We start from the raw sequence: 18,365 nt of genomic DNA, 5'->3' as shown, positions 1-18,365 counted from the left end.
CCAGAAACAGATTCATTGTTTTCCCGGAGCTCCTTTGAGGACCGAACGGCGCGGGGACCCTGCCACTGCCACCGCCACCCGCCCCTCAGACTGCCGAGGCCACGCCTCTTGGGGTCCGGCGCCCAATCAGAGCGCGTCTAAGCGCGGGGGCGCGCCCGTGGGCGGAGCCAGGCCGGGGGGGTGCGGAGGTTTGGCCGCCCCTGGGGACCGGGTGCGCACCGGGCCGATCTGTGGCTCCCCCTTCCCGGCTCTACAGGGGAGGGAAAATTACATGGGGAATGGCGATTCCTACGTTGGGATAAGGTAGTTGATTAAAGTAAAAGATAAAAAAAGAGGAAAGTTTATTCTCTACTTCCCCGCGGGAAGCAGGGTTTCCGCACGCACATCGGTCGCTCCGGAAGACAAACACTGTAAATAACCAATGCCCTCCCCTTCCTCCTCTTCATTTCCTTATGTTTTATAGCTGAGCTGACGTCATGTGGCATGGAGTAGCCCTTTGGTCGGTTTGGGTAAGCTGGCCTAGTTGTGTCCGCTCCCAGGATCCTTCTCAGTGATGGGGCTAGGAATGTTGGGGACACAGCGCTGATGCTGTGGGAGCGCTGCCCAGCAGCGGCCTAAACACGGAGACTGTGCGGGCACTGCGGGGCTGCCGTGGGGAAGGCGCTGCGCCCCAGGCAGACCCGGCACCCGGCGCTACCATTGGCTCCGCTGCCGCCAATTCGGGGCCAGCTTGTACGGCGCGGGGCGGCACTGCGGCGCTGCCCGCGGCTCGGCAAGGAGCGGGATCCCGGAGCGCTGACAAGGAGCGGGGTCCTAGAGCGGGCTGCCTCGCATCGCCGGCCCAGCGCCTCACTCCCGCTCCCGGCCCCGGCCCAGCGCCCCGGCCCGGCCCCGGGGCTGAGGCGGGGTTGCCCCCGCCGCGGTGCGGTCGCGGCGGGGCCGATGCCGCTGCCGGCCGGAGCCCTGCCTCGGGCGGTGGCTGTGCTCTCGTTCTCCGTCCTGCTGAGCGCCCGGGCCGCTGCCCAGCGCCACCCGGCCCACAGGTACCACGGGCGGTGGCGGAGCTGCGCGGAGCCCGGGTCGCGCCCCGGTGTCGCTGCCGGCGGTCGGCGGCCTGTTCCGCCGGGAGCAGCCGCCTCATGGCCCGGCCGAGATCCCGGCGCTGCTGTGCGTGCACCCCCTGCCCGCCGAGGGGGAGCTTGGCCGGGGTGTGCGGTGTCTCAGGGTGTCCCTTTGGGGCGGGGCAGAAGGGCAAGCCGGGCTGTCCCTTAAAGTGATGTCATTACTGAAAAGTAAAAAAGCGGTGTTGTCCTTTTCCACGTCTCTGTTAAAGGGTTTTTTTTTTGTGAATTTCAGGTGTTTCGCGAGTTTGATATTAGGAGGAATTTCTTCATGAAAAGGGGGATTAGACGTTAGAGTGGGCTGCCCAGGGAGGTGGTGGAGCCACCATCCCGGGAGATGTTTAAGGAAAGACTGGACGTGGCGCTCAGTGCTATGGTTGAGGTGACACGGTGGTATTTGGTCATAGGTTGGACGCGATGATCTCAAAGATCTTTTCCAACCTGATTGATTCTGTGATTCTGTGAAAGAGCCGAGTCTATTCCGCTTGCCGTAATATGCTTTACAGATCCGGCATTAAATAGCAGGTTAAAGCCTAGTGAATGAGATGTGTTTTTTGGTTTTTTTTCTTTTAGTAACTTATCTGCAAACTGTTGGTCCCGCCTTCATCCTGTAAACATGTTCAACAGTTACAATGTGAAGTTCCACCACAGCAAAGCTCTCACTTCCCCATATCCAGGATCACACATTGAGCGTAGCCATGTTCCTGAAGATAAAGTGGGCTGGCTGACTGAGTGGAAAGATTATAATCCTGTGGAGTACACTGCAGAGTCTGTTTTGGCTGGACCCAGTTGGGCAGATCCCCAAATTAAGTGAGTGGAAATGGTAACTTTTTTCCCCTGTGAACATGGAAGCAGGAAATAGTCGTGAATTGAGTTAACAAGATCATCTTAAGTGATGTGTGATTCTGCAGTGATGTGTGAAAGTCAAGATTAAGAAAAGTGATGGTTAGAGAACTGAATGGTTTGGGTTTGTTGTGAAGGTCTTTGACACATGATTTTACTGAGCTGATGGTTGAGATTGGAATAATGGGCAGCTGTTGATGCTGTGTAAGTGTTTCTCTGTGTTGTGAGCTAAATAAAAATCTCCTAATTCTCCTTAAGAGTTTGGAAGAACATTTTAGTGATACATTTGTTTGTTCGTACGTGGTTGGAATGCAAAAAAGAAAGTGAATGAAAAAAGAAAGTGTAATCATACTTCTTGAAGTGAGCACTCTGACTCAGGAAATGTGACAGGCTGAATTAATTGCAGTAATTTTTTTGTGAGTATGTAACAATGGGGGTGTCAGTTCTTCTGTCTTAAGTAACAAGGGGTAGGACAATAGGAAACAGCCTCACATTGTGCCAGGTGAGGTTTAGATGGGCTATTAGGAAAAATTTCTTCAGCAAAAAGTTTGTCAGGCACTGGTACGGGCTGCCCAGGGAAGTGGTGGAGTCACCATCCCTGGAGGTGTTTAAAAGATGTCTGGTGGGCTTGGCAGTGCTTCATGGAATTTGGTGATTTTAAGGGTCTTTTCCAACCAAAATGATTCTGTGATTGTCCAGCTCTAACCTTAACAAAAATACCTTTGAAACACTTTCTAAAGTGTTTCTAAACACTGTCTAAATGAAACTTGAGAGAGATGCAATATTAAATACTTTAGTTCTGCACTTTTGCCTGCAGAACTAAATACAGAGGGACTGTCATCAGTAAAGGTTGAGACTTTATAGCCTCCTTTAGAAAAGGGAGGGCCTGCAATTCCAGTTCTGGTAGAAACTGCTCATTGATCAAAGGGGTGTTGCTGGTCTGATGGGTGGCATGCAAGCTTTATAATTTATAATATGTTTTATAATTTATCTCTGTTAAATTCTTTTTTTTCATGCAGTGATGGTTTTTCTCCCAAATTCAATGAGAGAGATGGGGAAGTGGAGAGGAAGAGTCTGAATGGCTTGTATGTGGTCGAAAATGGGAGACCCCGGTGAGTGTGGGGTTTTTGTTTGCATATTCATTTCAGTGATGTGGTTTCAGTGCTGTTACAGGTCTGTCAGTTCTGGTACGTGGTACCTGCTGGGAGTAAGCCAAGAGAGAAAAATGGAACCTAGTTTGATGAATCGACACTGGTGAAGGAGAAAAACATGCTGTGTCTCTTGCCCTTTAAAGCACATGGTGACACCACATATGTGTTGCTGTCCTTCCATTTTTTGTTATTTAATCTTGATTTGTGGTTTTTTTGAGAGTTTTTTTTGAGTTTGTTTTTTGGTTGGGTTTTTTGTTTGTTTGGGGTTTTTTTTCTAGAATATTTTGAATGTGGGGAAGTAAATATGGTTAATGCACTGTTGTGTTAAGGGTATGGAAATTTAGCAGAAAATAAACTCCCTTGTGTTTCAGGTGATCCTCAGAGATCAGAGGAGCTGCGTGTGGCTGGGCTTAATTTCTATTTGGAACCAGTTCAGGATTATGTAAGTCATGTAGTGTGGCATTTATTTCAGGAATCCAGCAGGAAGAACTGGCCTCACTGGCAGAGGGTTGTTGGGGCGCTGGGGACCAAACCATGCTGCTGATCCTGTTGTAACCAGGTAAGGGACAGGTGACTGCAAGGTACCCTGCAGTAGAGAAAAAACCCATACCTTTTGCTTCTTTTCTGCCTCTCTGGACAGGTTATTATTTTTCATGGCCGTTTTCTCTGTGTGTTCTCTATGTGTAAGCCCATTCTGCTTTTGTTATGTAAGAAACACTAACTTGACTTAGTCTGTGATAAGAGAAGGTAGGATTAGGATGCTCTTTTGGTCACTGCATGCTTTGTTTTGATGTGCTTTTCCCAGCAGGATGTGTGTATGGGTGCTAACCATTTTACACAAAGCATTCAGAAAAGATTGTGTGGTTAACAGAAGTGCAAGCTAGAAAGTGCCATGCTGAAGGCAGAACCATTGTGGAAAATCATCCTGATGCATTTTACTTCTTCCGCTTTCCAGAAGGATGCTGATGCTACCGAGTTTCTTCCTTGAAAGTAAATGCTGGCATTGTTTTTGTTTTATTTTTTTTAGACAGCTTTTTGCTTTTCCTATTGGTAGTTCTTAATTCTTTACTGAAGGCGATGGTGGCTGCTTGTGGCTTTGTCCTGGCGCTGCTGCAGCCTGTGCGACCATTCTGTTCCAGCAGAGACATTCTCATCCGCTTAGTATGGATTGGCACAGGTGCAGCTCAGGGAGCTTTCAGAAGGAGCTGCTGCTACCAGCCTGGCTGCAGAAATGTGCCTCATGGGCATTTTCTGCCCTTTTGGCTGAGGAAAACCATCAGTGTTCTACCCTTGGTTGCAATCCTTCTGGATGGCATCCATCAGTCCACCCTGACTGTCCATTCTCTGCCTTGTTTGTCCCCTCACAGGTGGCAGTGCCCTCCTGTCCCTCTCTCAGGCCCTTGTGTCAAGAAGCAGCAAAACATGTTCTTGTTTGTCATTTGCTGCAGGTGGAAAAGGGACGGAAGTGGCAATAAAGTTGCTCATCCAGGTACTGGCAAGAACATCTTGCAGTTCGTAGCCATCAAGAGGAGAGACTGTGGGGAGTGGGCCATTCCAGGGGTAAGGGCAAAGTTCCAGAGGCAATTGACGTTTCCCTGCTGGTGAGGCCATGAGGCTGATAAGGCACGTGTATGATGCAGGAAGATGTAACATACTATGAGCCAGGAGTTAAAATTTGTAGAATCTGAGGGATAGTCTTTGTTTGTTTGTTTGTTTGTTTTCCCCCCTCTAAGGGGATGGTGGACCCAGGGGAGAAGATCTCTGCTACCCTGAAGCGAGAATTTGAGGAGGAGGCCTTGAACTCTCTGCAGAAATCGCCTGAGGAGAAGGCAAAATTGGAGAAGCAGCTCCAGAAGCTGTTCAGCCAGGAACACTTTGTGGTGAGCTCTGTGTCTCTTGTGGTAGCCTCTTGAGCTGTGCGTGTAACTCACAGCTGTATGGAACCTGAGGAAGTGCAGCTGAAATGAAAATAAGTCATGATGCTCACGTTCTTGGGGTGTAGGAAATGGAAGGGACTGTTGAAAACTCTGTAAGGGCAAATGTGTCAGAGGGAAAGAAAAAAGTATGACTGATTCCACCTTGCTTGTTGTGACACTGAGCTTGTTCTGGTTTGTTTGGGGCCTTACAGGTGTACAGAGGATATGTGGATGACCCTCGTAACACTGATAATGCCTGGATGGAGACAGAGGCTGTGAACTATCATGATGAAACAGGTAAATATCTCCAGGGGTGCTCTTAGTTGTCTTTTACTCCATATGTTGATTTGAAATTGGGACTGTTCTTGAACTGAGAATGGCAATGAAATTGGGGGAGCATGAAAGTCAGGTGTAAAATATGGGGCTAGATTGTTAAATTGATCTGTTATCTTGCTTTCCCATTTTTCACCTGTAAGATAAATCTGTTTAGGTGATTCTGAGTTGTTCAAGCTAGAGATTTCATGTAGTGACATTTCCACTGAATTTTGGGTAGTAGGATGCCAGTTGTAAAGTTTCACATGTGGCTAGTCCTAGATTTATCGGCCCCCAGAAGTAGTGGAGATAGTGTATCTTTGGCCCTTGTTTCCAATACAGAATGGAAAAGCATTTCCTTGGTTGTTGTCTATGAAGTCCTGAAATTCTTTAAAAACAGAGTAAAAACTTCAAAAAGAGAGCAATTCAGAAGCCTTTATGCAAAAAGTGGTATTTTTGATTTTGGGGCCTCTAGTAAAGTTTTAATTATTTTTGTTTTTTCATAAGCATATATAAGTTTCAGAATTCAGTTTGTCCTGTAGAATCGTATGTGAGAAAAGCAGCAGTCAAATGTTAAGCAAACAAACAAAAATCCAGGCAGATGTATTGGCTAAACTTGAGGTAATGAGTACGTGTTGTCATGATAGTTTCCATAACTTTTCATGCTGCTGGTGATACCCTAAGAGTGGTGACAAGGAGTTAACTCAGATTTGCCACTCAGGTTTGCCTTAAAATAGTGCAGGTATGAAAAATGTTTCTGGCACAGAATCAGGGAGAAACTTAGTTGTTTTTTCTCTGAGAAGCAGTAGAAGGTTGCTGCCTGTGAAGGAGCATTGTGGGAGGGCAGAACTGATAGGATGTGAGAGGGGAAAAAGCAGGAAGAGGCAATAGCATGTCCTAACTCTCATTTTGTGAACAGGTGAGACGATGGATAACTTGCCTCTGGAAGCAGGTGATGATGCTGGAGTGGTGAAGTGGGTTGACATCAGTGAGAAGCTCGAGCTGTATGCAAGTCACAGCTACTTCATCAAGCTGGTGACTGAGAAACGGGGAGCCCACTGGAGTGAGGATCCTGGATCTGAGTGCCACGAGTGATGGAAACTTGGAACCGACAGACTCTGAGAGAATATATTTTCCAGCCTTGAAACAGATGTCATTGTCATCCTCAATGAAAATTCTGTGAAATTCAGCTGGGAAAAACACAGTGATAAACAGAGGGTTTTTCAGAGACTTCAGGTTGCTTCTTTTTATTTCTTAGCTAGTGTGAAATGAGAAGAATGTGGGGCTCTTGGTTTGCTTTCTTGGCTTCGTTATTTGTAGCTGTTTCATGATGTCTGCAGATCTGCATGGCAGCACTGGGATTCTGACTGGTGGTAGTTCACAGGCTGTTCACCTTAGCTCTGTGTTCTTGCACTGTTTCCCTGTATGAATAAGTATGAATCCCTAAGGAATGAGAGACTTGTAGGATAACCTGAATAATGATTTAAGTGCTGCATAATAAAGCAAAATTTCTTTTCTGAGTCATTTCACTTTGGAGTGATTTTCTATTTTGAGAGATTAGTTTTCACATTCAATTACTTTTTCGTTTACAGCATGGCTGGTATTCACATCTGAATGTGTGACAATGCCTCTGTGTAAAAAGAAAACTGTTGGAGGATGAAACTTCATGACTGATTTGAAGAGCTGAATTTTGAGGTTCCTCTCTTCCCACGGCTTATGGCAGTACAGCAGTTGTGGAGACTGCAGCATAAACAGAGTCACTGGAAAAGAGCAGCCTTAAAGTATAGTCTTGTAAATTGTTCTGGTTTCTTACCCTTCAGGTGATGTAAGTAGCTTGCAGTCAGGAGGCTGATGTAGGCCTTCTCTGGCATTTATGCTGCTAACAGGAGCTGCACAACAGTTGCTGACATTTCTCCCTGTGTTTTTAATCAATTGCTGTTGTGTATTAGTGTCAGGTGTTGGTGACAGTGACAGCTGAAAGTTGATGTTGAAACCTGAGGACTTTAGGAATTTTGATCCATATATTGAAGTAAGGTGGTGAGAAATGTCATGGTCTGGAATTACCTTGTGTAACAGTACTGTGACACATTCATGCACTGTTGAGACTTTATCCACATCCTGCTTAGCTAATGAATGGGTTTAGGGCTTGCTCCTTTTCAACCCTCCCTCTGCCTCCCAGTTAGCTAGTGAAACCTGAAGGAGTCACGTATGTTCATGCAGGAAACCCTGGGAATCTTGCAGAGTGTTGCGGGTTCGGTTTGTAACCGGGCGGAAACACCAATTTAGTGTAGTGGTTTGGTCCAAAATACTCATTACTGTTTATCTTCTGTGAGATAAGAATTAGGAGAAATGCAAAGCAGGCACCAAACTTGAAAGAATATAAAGAAGTTTATTAACAGACCTAAAAGAGGAAAGAAAAAAATTATACCACCTTCAGAACTCCCTCCTCCCCCCACCTTCCTCCCTTCTCCCACTGACAATGTAAAAAGACAGCCCTTAAGATGTTCAGTCTGTTTACCACTTCCATAATAACCTTGTTCAGTCCATTTAGAAAGAGAAGTCTCTTCTTTCTCATGCTATGAAAACAGTATCACAACGAGACAGCCACCCACTTCCAAATATTGTTCAGTCCATTTAGGAAGAGGAGTCTCTCTGCCTGCATGTGAGTCCCTTCCCCCGACTTGCAGCTTTTCCCGCAACTGCTTTCGAGGGTCCACTCTTGAAGTTTTTTGGGGTACAGTTTTAAGGTTGAGCCATTCAGAAACAAAAACAGAGGCCCTTCTCCTTCCCTGGGAGCAAAGGGTCTTCATCATCTTCATCGTTAGGACTATCTCTGGGAGCATCTCTGGGAGCATCTCTAGGGACTGAGGTTTTCTCCTTTCCCGTTTGGAGCAAAAGTCCTCATCAGGTTCATCTCTAGGGACTGAGGTTTTCTCCTTTCCCGTTTGGAGCAAAAGTCCTCATCTGGTCCATCTCTCCCTGTCCAAACTTCTCATGAAATTACAGCTGCGTCAGCATCTGCCTATCTCAGCGCAGGTGCTTTTGCTTACGAGTTGAACACTCCACCCCCCGTATCTTCATGGAATTACAACGGGATCCCCTGATATAGCATAGCTTCACAACAGAATTTCAGCTTTAAGCATCTCCTCTCTCTCTTCCCTCAGGTTTTCAGCTCTTCACAGCAATAAAAGGGTTAATCTCACCTCGGCCTTGCAGCTTTGCAGCTGGAATGTTGAATGTTTCTTATCGCAGTGGAGAGGGGGGAGAGCCGAGCCGCTCCGGCTGCTCGAGGCAAGGCAGTGGGGGGGTTCCACGGGTGGAACAGGTCCATCAACCCAGGATGGCCGTGGCCCGGCCCGGCCTGGCCCAAGCAGGGCCTGGCCAGGCCCGCTGGCCCCCACACGGGGCCTGCAGTCACCTGTCCCAGCGCCGGAAACGAGAGAGAGCTTGGGGGAGAGTTTGTCTATTCTTAAGTGTGGATCACAGAGGTGGTCACAACTTTAAGTGGCTTAGAGAATTGTCCATATTCAAACTGGCCAGCTGATAGGTTCTATCAGTTCCCAGAGGAAACTGTAAGCACCCCTTAGCAAGGACATCCCTTCCAGGACTATGCTTGCTAACCTATGACACAGAGTTATTAGTATGTTCCTTTCAAAGAAAAAGTAATGCCAAGAGGTATTAATTTTTCTTTCAATCCTTGCTCACCTCTTCCTGCCCACTTGATTTCTTCTGTGATGTGATACATTATGCAGAGCAGGCCCCCAGCAGTGTAGTTGGGTTTTGAAAGCATGACCTACAAGAGCAGACCCTTCTTATGGGGTCAGGGGAGGTGGATCTGTAGTCTATAGATACAGTTTTTTATACTTCAGCTTTCTGTGCATCAGAAAATCACAATGTCATGAATCATGCCTTCTTCAGATGTTTCGGGTGATTAGTTTACTTCTCAGCTGATAAAAATGACAGGTTTTTTTTATAACAACCCCTACTAATCCTTGGAGGATTGACAAGCTTGGCAGTGGAAATGTGTTATAAAAGGAATATTTGTTGTTTGTTTTTTCAATATAGGTATTCTGACTGTAGCAATGCTGGAGGAATACTCAGGTGATATTACTGAGAGTACTGAAGCTACAAACTGAGAGGCAGCATAAGTACTTTCTTTTTTCCTGAAGAAATGGGAACTTGTGAATTAAAGCTATTACCTTTTGAGGCCAGCTGTGTACTGACCATGTGCTTGCAGTTTGAGAGCTGTGCTTTCTGCCATCCAACTCTCTGTGGGTTAAACAAAAAGCTCTTGAAAGAGCTCTTGAAAATAGCTATTGAAAATAAGTTTTCAGTCATGGTGCTTGCCTGATCCTTCTGTTTAGTGATTATTTTACTAGTAAGTAAGTAAGTTTGAGTACATGTATCGGGAAAATCTTGTAGGATGCGGTTTGGAAGAAGTTGGCATCACGTTGGATCTGTCTGAGGCCACTGACATCAACAGCTCATCAGGTGGGATGTTCATCTGCCCCTTAATACATTATATTCTTCGTATATCCACAGCTGTAACCATCTTGGTGATGATCATTATTTGCCCTGTAGAACTTGGGACTATTTAAAGGGCAAATATTTCCCCTTTGCCCTGATAAATTCAATTTTGTTGTATGTTTTCCTAGTAGTGGGTTTGAGCAGAGCAGTGGTGAGCATTGTGTCAGTGGAGAGTGAGTCAATCTCTTGAGAGTTATCCTCGTGTGAACTATATTTAATTGTTCTAAGGTGGCTGAGTCTTGGCTGCAGAAAGAACAAATATGCAAAAGACTGCAGCTAGGCTGGAAAAGCTCTGTCAAAGTTACTTTCTCCCCCAAGACATTTGAAGTCCCAGAGAAAGGATCTTTTCCAAATGGAATTAGCATTGAGAATATGCTTTTGTACATACCATCCAGGCTGAGTTGTTTACACACTGCTGTGTGATGTTGCAGAATGTGAAGTGAACAACAAGTTGGGATGGTGGAAAAAAACTGGCAGTGAAACTGGTTTTGCTGGGAAGTAATCTCTGCTTTGTGCAAGAAGTTCTTGTGTTGAAAATAATCACAGCTTAATTCATTGTATGCCAGGGCATCAGGCTGGTGTTAAGCTACGATTATCAGCCCTTGCTGGTTCAAGAGCAGATTAGCAGGGGGTGAGGGGACTTCCACTGTTTAAGATACCAAAATAGCATTTCTGAATTCCATCTTCTTTTCATTGGAGAGGTGACATGGTTCAGGTGAAAGGTGTTTGCTGATCATCCTTTGTAGGAATAGCATTTGGGGTTTTTTTCCTTAAAGCAGAACATGCCTGGAGTGTTTTCAGTGAAATGCTTACCTTAAGATCACAAATTTATGGGGATTCGGGAATAATCACATACTGTCCTGGCTTTTTTTATTCTTAAATTGTGCCTCTTTTGAGGTGAGCAAAAGATAGGCAATGGTGAAAGAAATAGAATTTTCTTTGACAAAGTTCTGACAAAACCCATATTCCAAGTAGACTTCTATTTTATTTGAGACTTCTCTGCAGAGTGTTAAGCTGACAATACAGTAAATAAAGGAAACAAGTCCCATTTCAGTGTGCAGTAAAATCTACATTCTATAATTCTACTGAGGAGTTTTGTGAACGGCTTAGTCATTGGGTTAGTAGTATTCATTGGTTCAGAGAGATCATGGGTACATGTGGGGGAAAACACTGGTTGTTTAGCTATGAACCAATTGAAGTAGTTAAACTTTGCTGCTGCTAATGAATGTAGAAATTTTCTGCACTTTTGTTATTTGATAAGAATTCAGTGAACCTTATTCCACCTTTTTCTTGAAAGCTGTGAAGCTGTTAATTACAAAAGTAAGCAGGGTTCACTGATTTTAGTACAGAACTGAGAGTCTGTTCAGCCAGGTTCAGAATAGGAGATTTTCATTTATGTCCTCTGCAACAAAGAAGAAGAAAACATTATTGACATTTTATACCAAAGAGACATTTTTATGCTGTATCACTGTCAATAAGGTGACTGATGCTATGGATGAGCAATCAACTGGCAGAAGTATATGTGTGTTATGACTGGTAAATTGTCATCAGAAGAGCTGAGAGAATTCTGTGAAGCTCCGTGTGTCTGACTTCTGACAAGAATCAGCCTCCACTTAAAATTAGGGACTTGCTAGTAAGTTTTTGAACTCATTTCTTCAGTCTGCTTGTTTGGCCAAATACCTTCTGTCATGTAACTCTTCTGGGATTAACCTGTGCTATGTTGTTAACCCTGCTGACCTTTTGCAGTCTTGTTATTACTGTTCTGTTTTCCTCCCAGCACAGTAGCCATGAGCTTCTACTTACAATTTCTTCGCCTTACATTGAGGTCTGAGTAATTTTCTTGATGGGAACATTCTGTCAGGTGCATCTGCCTATTTTTTTAGGTTTACCTTCCTTAATCCCAAAGCAGTGGCACCATTCCTTCAAAGCGATGAGTTTGTCCTGGTCTCCATCACACTCTTGGAAGAAACGGGTTATGCAGTGTTCCATGGGAACAAGGGAGGCTCTCAAAGGTGCAAGCTCTGAGTGTGTTAATAATCTGAAAGAAAGAGCAGATATGGAGAGTTGCATTTCCTTAATAAATCAGCAGGATTATCAAAGGTGATCTAAGGTAGAAGACAGTAAGGATGGCTTTATCAGAGATGCCCCACTGGATTTTGCTATGGCGCTGCTGTAGTGAATGTGTCCCAGGTCACTATAAAGATATCTAATATCTGATGAACTAAAATGCTTCTGCTGCATGTTTGTTTGCTAAGATCTTTTCTCCTAGAACAAGTATTACTTGTGTAGTAATTACAAGTATTGCAAGGAGCGACTTGCTCACTACTCATCACTTGTGGAGTTCTGCTCTTAATCCTCAGGAGATCAAGCTTGCAAAAGTGCTTAGCTGTGTTCTAAAGCAGTAGGTGTGATTGTCCCTAGGTATTGAAGGTCTGAACTTGGAAATAATGGATCCCATCACTGAGTGATATGACCAAAAGCTTGAAATCTGAGTCACGTTCTCAGAAGCTGGAGGCTTCCTCTGGACTGTGACTGTATCTGCTCATTAAACTGAGAGACCTCTGTGGTGTTAGTTGAAAACTATGGATACCTCACTAGTGGATTTTTGCTGCCAGGGCTCTGTCCTCTGTACTTAGCCTTTTGCTCTTAGCTTCAGTAATAACAGGATTTCTTCCTGGCTGAGAGCATTAGTAGCCATTCAGACACTGTAGAGCTTAGAGTGTACTACATTATCATGCAAGGCAAGAGGATAGCAGGCTCTGACCTAGGACATGACCAGGAAAACAATGAGGGAAAAAGTTCTGTGTTAGAAAGGGGGAGGATACTGGTTTCTATATGTAGAGAATCCTTTGAGGGGTTTAGAAAAGTAAAACAGCCTGAGTTTAATTGGCAAATCAGAACTGAACCACAAATATTTTTTTACCTGTCAACAGGGTGCTGATCAAGCTGGTGAAACTGCCAGTGCACAGGATACACATACATGTGGTAATTTTTCTCAAAGTCGTGCAGGAGCAGCTCAACTGGGTGGTCACCAGCCACAAGGCGCTTGTCATTCTGGTAGATCTTTTTGACCTGAACATAACACAGAAATTGTTATTTTTTGTTTAGGAATGAAGATCTGTCCTGAAGAGAATTATCTGGCAAGAAGGTGTTTGGGAGAAATGAAACTTGATAATAAAATACCACTGAGGAAATGGGTTTTAGTGTTTGTGATCATACACAGCACAAAAAGCTTGCCTCAGGTGGTCCAGGAGATTTTTGTTGCTGTCCGCGTTAACTTTGGCAGTAACTAGAAAGGGAGTGAAATTCTTGTGGCTTAATTGTCAGACTCGGCTTGGTAGCCTTGGCTTGGTAGGAGATTAAACCAGTTTTATCACATCTTCTGTCCTGAGCAAAGCAACTCATGTTTTGCTGTGAAATAAACCATCTCAGAAGTCATCTAATTCGTACCATTTAGTATGAGATGTTCTGGGCTGGTCCATGTAACTGCATGGTTTTGTCTGAAAAGGATTGCTGACCTTATTCCTTTGCTTTTCAGTTAGAATCCCAGAAGTGTTCAGGTCACGTTCATAATATTGGACAAGGATGTTCTTAAGCCAGTCTCGCATCCGGAGGGGAAACTGATCCACTTCATAATCAGTACAGGGCGGGATGTCTGTGCCAAAGAGGAAAGCTTTTGTTAACAAGTCATCTGTTTAATCCCTATTCGAGCATTTCTGAGATTTGGGATCTCACTATCAAATTTCCAGTTAAAATTGACAGAACTGTTAATACATAAAATTGTGAATGCACCTAATGTGTTCAGTTATAAATCTACAGGGTTTTTGTGCACGTGCTTAACCAGTTGTGCAAGACCCAACTTTTATATATCCGGGCAGCTTCTGAGCATAGTTGTGCAGTGGAGCTGTTATCAGTCAGTTGCATGAAAGCAGAATTTTTGACAGCAAAGGAGTATTCTGGCTGGGAAAGCACTTTCCTTCTACCATATGCAGCACGCGAAGAGGTTGGAAATCAGTTCTGGCTTTTAGATCCTGACTTCCGCGTGTGGCATCTAAGTTTGGTTGTTGTTTGTTGGGGTTTTTTTTCCATGGGAGTTAGAGATGGACATTTTCATTTACTAACACTCTGCAAACACTGTTTTTCTGGTCAAGGATTTACAAAATCTTCAGAGGCTGTAGCAACAGGAACATGTAAGACAGTGTAGGGGGAAGATAAGGTCAGCAACAATTGGTGTAAGCACAGGAGAGATGTCTAGGTTTCAGATACTTTTTAAACATGCTTAGGTTCTGGAGGTCTTAATTAGCAGATAATTGATGCACAAGTGGCAAATTACAAGAATAAAGGTAGTTTAGGGCTGGCTGATGGGTTAAGGCTACTGCTTCTTTATACCTAGGTGAATTCTTCACAGAAAAACAAGCTTACATTTGCAGGAGCCCATATAGTCTAGGTGCAGCTGGCGGCCCATTTTTGTCCCTTCCAGTTGACATTTGGTGCCAAAGAGTTGACATATGCCATCGTAAGTCTTGTTATCCGTACCACAAACCTAGAGGAGGAGGGAAAAACAAAACCACCACCCCCACCGCTGTGTTGAGAAAATAAAAGCATCATTAACATGTGGTGAATGCCCACGGGGAGTACACATGATCAGAAGTATTGGAAATATTAGTTGTATGCCCACGTGAGAATTAGTTGTCTGTACTTGCAGGCCCAGTTTTGCAACACCTGAGTTTATTTTAGTGGTTGTAATATAGCCTCTGAGATGCTGTGGGATTATTTCACTCAATATGTGGTAGTACTCAGCACATGCTCTAAACCACAAAGTGGGTACATGAAACTTTTAGCGACAGGGAAAAGCTGCGATCCCTGAGACTGAGTGGAGCAAGTCAGTTGCTGTGTAGTTACATGGGTTCATACTGTTCTCAAGCCATAGTCAGTGTGTTTGGGTGCTTTATACTTAATTTTGCAACTACTGGAATCATTCAAACTCACTTGCATGCTCTTTAGGGTAGAATCATTCTAAATAACAGCAGGGGAATGTTATCTTATGAACACTTTAGGTGGCTTTTCCCAGTCCTGTGCACTGGGTGAAATACTCACATGCTCATAGTCTTTGGTGGGAGGACAAGCAGCAGGATCTTGGCAAATGCAGTGGGGTTTCCCTTGTTTGTCTGCATGGCAGACTTTGCCTCTTTTGCAGTGGAAGTTATGACATGGGTCTAGCAATCCTAGCAGGAAAGAGGGACTGTTACAGGTGATGGGATGAAGCCAAGTGTTTGTCAGGTACTACTGATAGCCAAAGCAAAACACAGCCCAATATTCACCAAGAAATTCAAGTGCATTTTTAAGTTTGTTGAAATGAAGTTGGATCTTGTATTGAATAAAACAAGCCAAACTTTAAATGAGGATTTTTGTGAGGCTTCTAGCAGTCCCAGGTTTGAATTGGATGGGGAAATAATTTTCTCACAAAAAGCTGTTTCTTCTGTAAGGACTAACATTCACTTCCAGCTTCCTTTGGTGAAACATATCCCATCTGTCTTTGCTGAATCAAGCACTGGCATTTGTCCCACTCCTACTTGAATCCAAGCTACTGTTCTGAAACTGAAAACTCTCAGTGCAAGGTAATTCCCATTTCTGTGTAACTGACACAAAAATTTGTGCACTGCCTACAAATGTTTTTCACAAACAAATTACTAAATTCAAGGGAATATGGAAGGGATTCTCTGGGAACACAGGATTAGGCACAAGCACAGTTCAGTCACGTGAAATCCCATGCTGCAAAAGGCAGAAAAGAAATGCAGACCAGCAGATTTCCTAGCTGCAGAGAGCTGGGCGTTACATGCCAGCTTTGCTTGGGGCTTATCTTACCAAGGAGAGCCTCCTCATTCCTGTTGCTGACACTTTCCATCTTGCCATGGGAACTGCCTGTAGTCTTAACCTGCACAGTCACAGAGGCATAAGCAGAAGGTTGTGGTGAATCTTGGGAAGAAAAAAAAAATACTTGGACAAAATTTTCTCAGGTCCGAATATAGAGCTGACTGAGGCACAGTTTGCTCTGCTTGAAGCAGAGAGAGGTTGCTATGCAAAGTGTGTGAGAAGAGCATAAAGCCTCTGGTAGTATTAACATGCTCTTGTTATTTGGGGAAAAAAATAAGAGTAGGAGGTGGAGAGAGAGAGAAATGGGAGCTCGGTAAGGCCTGAGTTTCTTATAATTATTCTGTGGACTGTAGTCCTGCCTTTCCAAGCTGTTCACTTTTGTGTAGTAGTGTTTAAAATCTTTGTGAGAGAGGAGTGAACAGGCGGTCTTAGTAAGCTGGAGATTGGGTTTCAGGTTTTGTATCTGTGTATCTGCATTTATTTGTGTGTTTCATTACACACCCCATGGGGCTGGAGCTCTTACATGAATGGTGTTCACTTCCCTCCTGGTCCAATTCACCTAAATGCTCTGTGTGCAGTGACACAGCATGAACCAGAGGAATAGTGAATAAAAGGAGAGATGAAACTTCTGCATATTAATAACTTATTACATTTGTTTTTCTCCAACATGTCATTTCAATCATCAAGAATTTAAATTTGGAACTGGTCCCTCTCTCCCTCTCCCCCTTTTTGTAGTATTCCAATTTTATTTTAAAGATAACTTACCTTATCTTCACTGTCCATTGAATTTATGCTCTGAACAGAGCTACTCATTTTCAGTTGTTGCTTGTTGTCAGAATTAGGTGGCTCATGATCATAATCATCTTGTTCAGAGTGAGCAAGGTCTTTAATCTTGGCAATTTGGTAATCCTCAGTCTCTCTATGAACTGCAGTGTTATCTTCAGTGGTTCCATCCCCTTCAGGCTCGGTACTGATGCTCTCCTGGTCATTACTCTGGATTCTCTCCTCTTCCTCATAGGCTGCTTCTTTCCAGGTGTTGCTGAGATACTCCTCACCATCAGTGTCACCACTGTCATGACCATCATCATCATTACGGTCTTCCTTATCTCGTATTTTCACCACTGTGTCATGGTCACTCGGATAGTTCACTTGAATATTGTCTTTTCTCTCTTGACTTTGCTGTTTGCCATCCTGATCGTCATTATGGTTTTTTTGAGAGAGGGGGATTTCTTCTTTATAGGACTTCTTCTGGCTGTTCTCCCTCTCTTCTTCATCTAGGTCAAATTTCTCTCTATGTCTCTTGGTTTTCCAGGTTGCTTGGCTGGAATCTCTCAGGAGTTCATCTGATTGCATGCTGTTCTCATGTTGCTGTCTTTTGTATCGGTCACCTTGATGTGTCTGGTGGCCTTTGTGCTTTTTGTCTCTGTAATCAGTGTCTTTACCCCATTCCTCGTCCTCTTCTTCCATACTTGCCTCTTCATCACTTTCACTGTTTCTTTCAGGCAGGCCAACAGCATTTTTGTTATATTTCCACATGTTATGCTCATGATGAAGGCTGAAATCACCCACTAGGTGTTCTGCATGGCCTGGAAGGTGTCGGTTTGCCGTGTTCCCATGTTTCTCATGCTTCCTGAGCTGGTCATGCTCAGAGCTGGACTGCTCTCTGCCGCTGCTCCCAGAGTCACTGTCCTGGTTATCAGAAGCCAAACCTGGTTTATTGTGCAGTGCAAGGAAATCAATGCTTTTCAGGCTGTTTTTCACTTGATGCTCGCTCCCAGTTCTTCCTTGTTTCCTAATGGTCTGGGGCTCATCCCTGTATTCAGTGCCTGGTACTGATACCGCTGGTTTTAAGCTTCTGTGACTGGGCAGAAAATCACCTTTGTCTAAATACCCTGTGTTCTCTTCCTTTGAGGCTTCAGGGTGAATATAGTCACTCTTTAAAAAAATTTTTAAAAATAACAAGGAGATTAATAAATCTTAGGTTTTATTTGAAGTTGATGCAGTGTTATTTTTGCCTTGTATTGCAAAGCATAGCATGCTTTATTTGTTTTCTTTGTATGTGCTCTTCTTAAACTAGCCCAGAGCACGAAATTCACTGCTGATGTCCCTTCTCTTTCTCAGCAAATCTGTTTATCTGTCCCTTCTTTTAGTGCTGGAGTTTCTGGAGAGGTCTATACAACTCTGTTTCAGAGACAGGTGCATATGGGTGTCTTGTGAAATCTCAAAATGCTTAATTAGTGGTTTAGTCATAACTCCAGGTGCTTGTAGGCTGCAGTAATTATCACTTACCTCAGAGAAGGGGGAGGTGAAACATAACTTCCTACACAGACAAGAGAAAAATAAGGGACCTGGGAAAAGAGGAGCAGGGGAAGAGAGGGAACCTTTCACAAGGTGTCGTGATAGTAATTCCTGAGGAGTGCCCTGCATTGATTTCATAATCCATATATTCCTCTACTTTGAGTCTGATACATCATTGCTTCCTGGCTGAACTCACCAGGAACTATTGTGTGTGGTGACAATCGCTGTATCATAAGATCAACAATAGATGTTTGAGTGCCTTTTTTTTTTCTTATTCTGTCAAGCCAATAGTAAAACTATTACCTTCGGTAGAAAGGGTTCAA

General features: G+C 44.1%; 2 protein-coding genes across 5 annotated transcripts in view; one reads left to right on the top strand and one right to left on the bottom strand.

The window, feature by feature from the left end:
- The first annotated feature begins 409 nt into the window (after positions 1-409).
- NUDT9 (nudix hydrolase 9) lies at positions 410-6,863 on the top strand. 3 transcript variants are annotated; one of them, XM_042049800.1, is made up of 8 exons: positions 410-499; positions 1,695-1,931; positions 2,984-3,076; positions 3,588-3,674; positions 4,564-4,675; positions 4,849-4,995; positions 5,244-5,328; positions 6,263-6,863. In XM_042049800.1, the coding sequence occupies exons 1-8, from the start codon at positions 477-479 to the stop codon at positions 6,436-6,438; spliced, it is 960 nt and encodes a 319-aa protein (XP_041905734.1). In that variant the 5' UTR covers positions 410-476; the 3' UTR covers positions 6,439-6,863. The 3 variants fall into 3 exon arrangements, with proteins under 3 accessions (XP_041905734.1, XP_041905735.1, XP_041905732.1); XM_042049801.1 differs by having other exon boundaries at positions 429-509; XM_042049798.1 differs by lacking the exon at positions 410-499 and adding an exon at positions 516-1,043.
- Positions 6,864-10,835: 3,972 nt separating this feature from the next.
- SPARCL1 (SPARC like 1) overlaps positions 10,836-18,365 on the bottom strand; it is a 13,236-nt gene continuing 5,706 nt past the window's right edge. For both annotated transcript variants that reach the window (XM_042049886.1, XM_042049887.1), the window contains exons 4-11: positions 16,510-17,679; positions 15,736-15,805; positions 14,968-15,095; positions 14,293-14,413; positions 13,389-13,525; positions 12,794-12,942; positions 11,760-11,908; positions 10,836-11,272 (exon numbers count right to left, since the gene is read on the bottom strand). In XM_042049886.1, coding sequence (XP_041905820.1) covers positions 11,244-11,272; positions 11,760-11,908; positions 12,794-12,942; positions 13,389-13,525; positions 14,293-14,413; positions 14,968-15,095; positions 15,736-15,805; positions 16,510-17,679 — 1,953 coding nt within the window. In that variant the 3' untranslated portion in view covers positions 10,836-11,243. The remainder of the gene's footprint in view (positions 11,273-11,759; positions 11,909-12,793; positions 12,943-13,388; positions 13,526-14,292; positions 14,414-14,967; positions 15,096-15,735; positions 15,806-16,509; positions 17,680-18,365) is intronic.

The sequence above is a fragment of the Corvus kubaryi genome, unplaced genomic scaffold (assembly GCF_017639235.1).
Source record: "Corvus kubaryi isolate FWS band 111438036 unplaced genomic scaffold, C.kubaryi_AGA036_p1.0 71, whole genome shotgun sequence".
In the NCBI taxonomy this organism is placed as follows: Eukaryota; Metazoa; Chordata; class Aves; order Passeriformes; family Corvidae; genus Corvus; species Corvus kubaryi.
The sequence above is the reverse complement of the archived record's forward strand: the minus strand, read 5'-3'. Positions and strand labels throughout refer to the sequence as shown.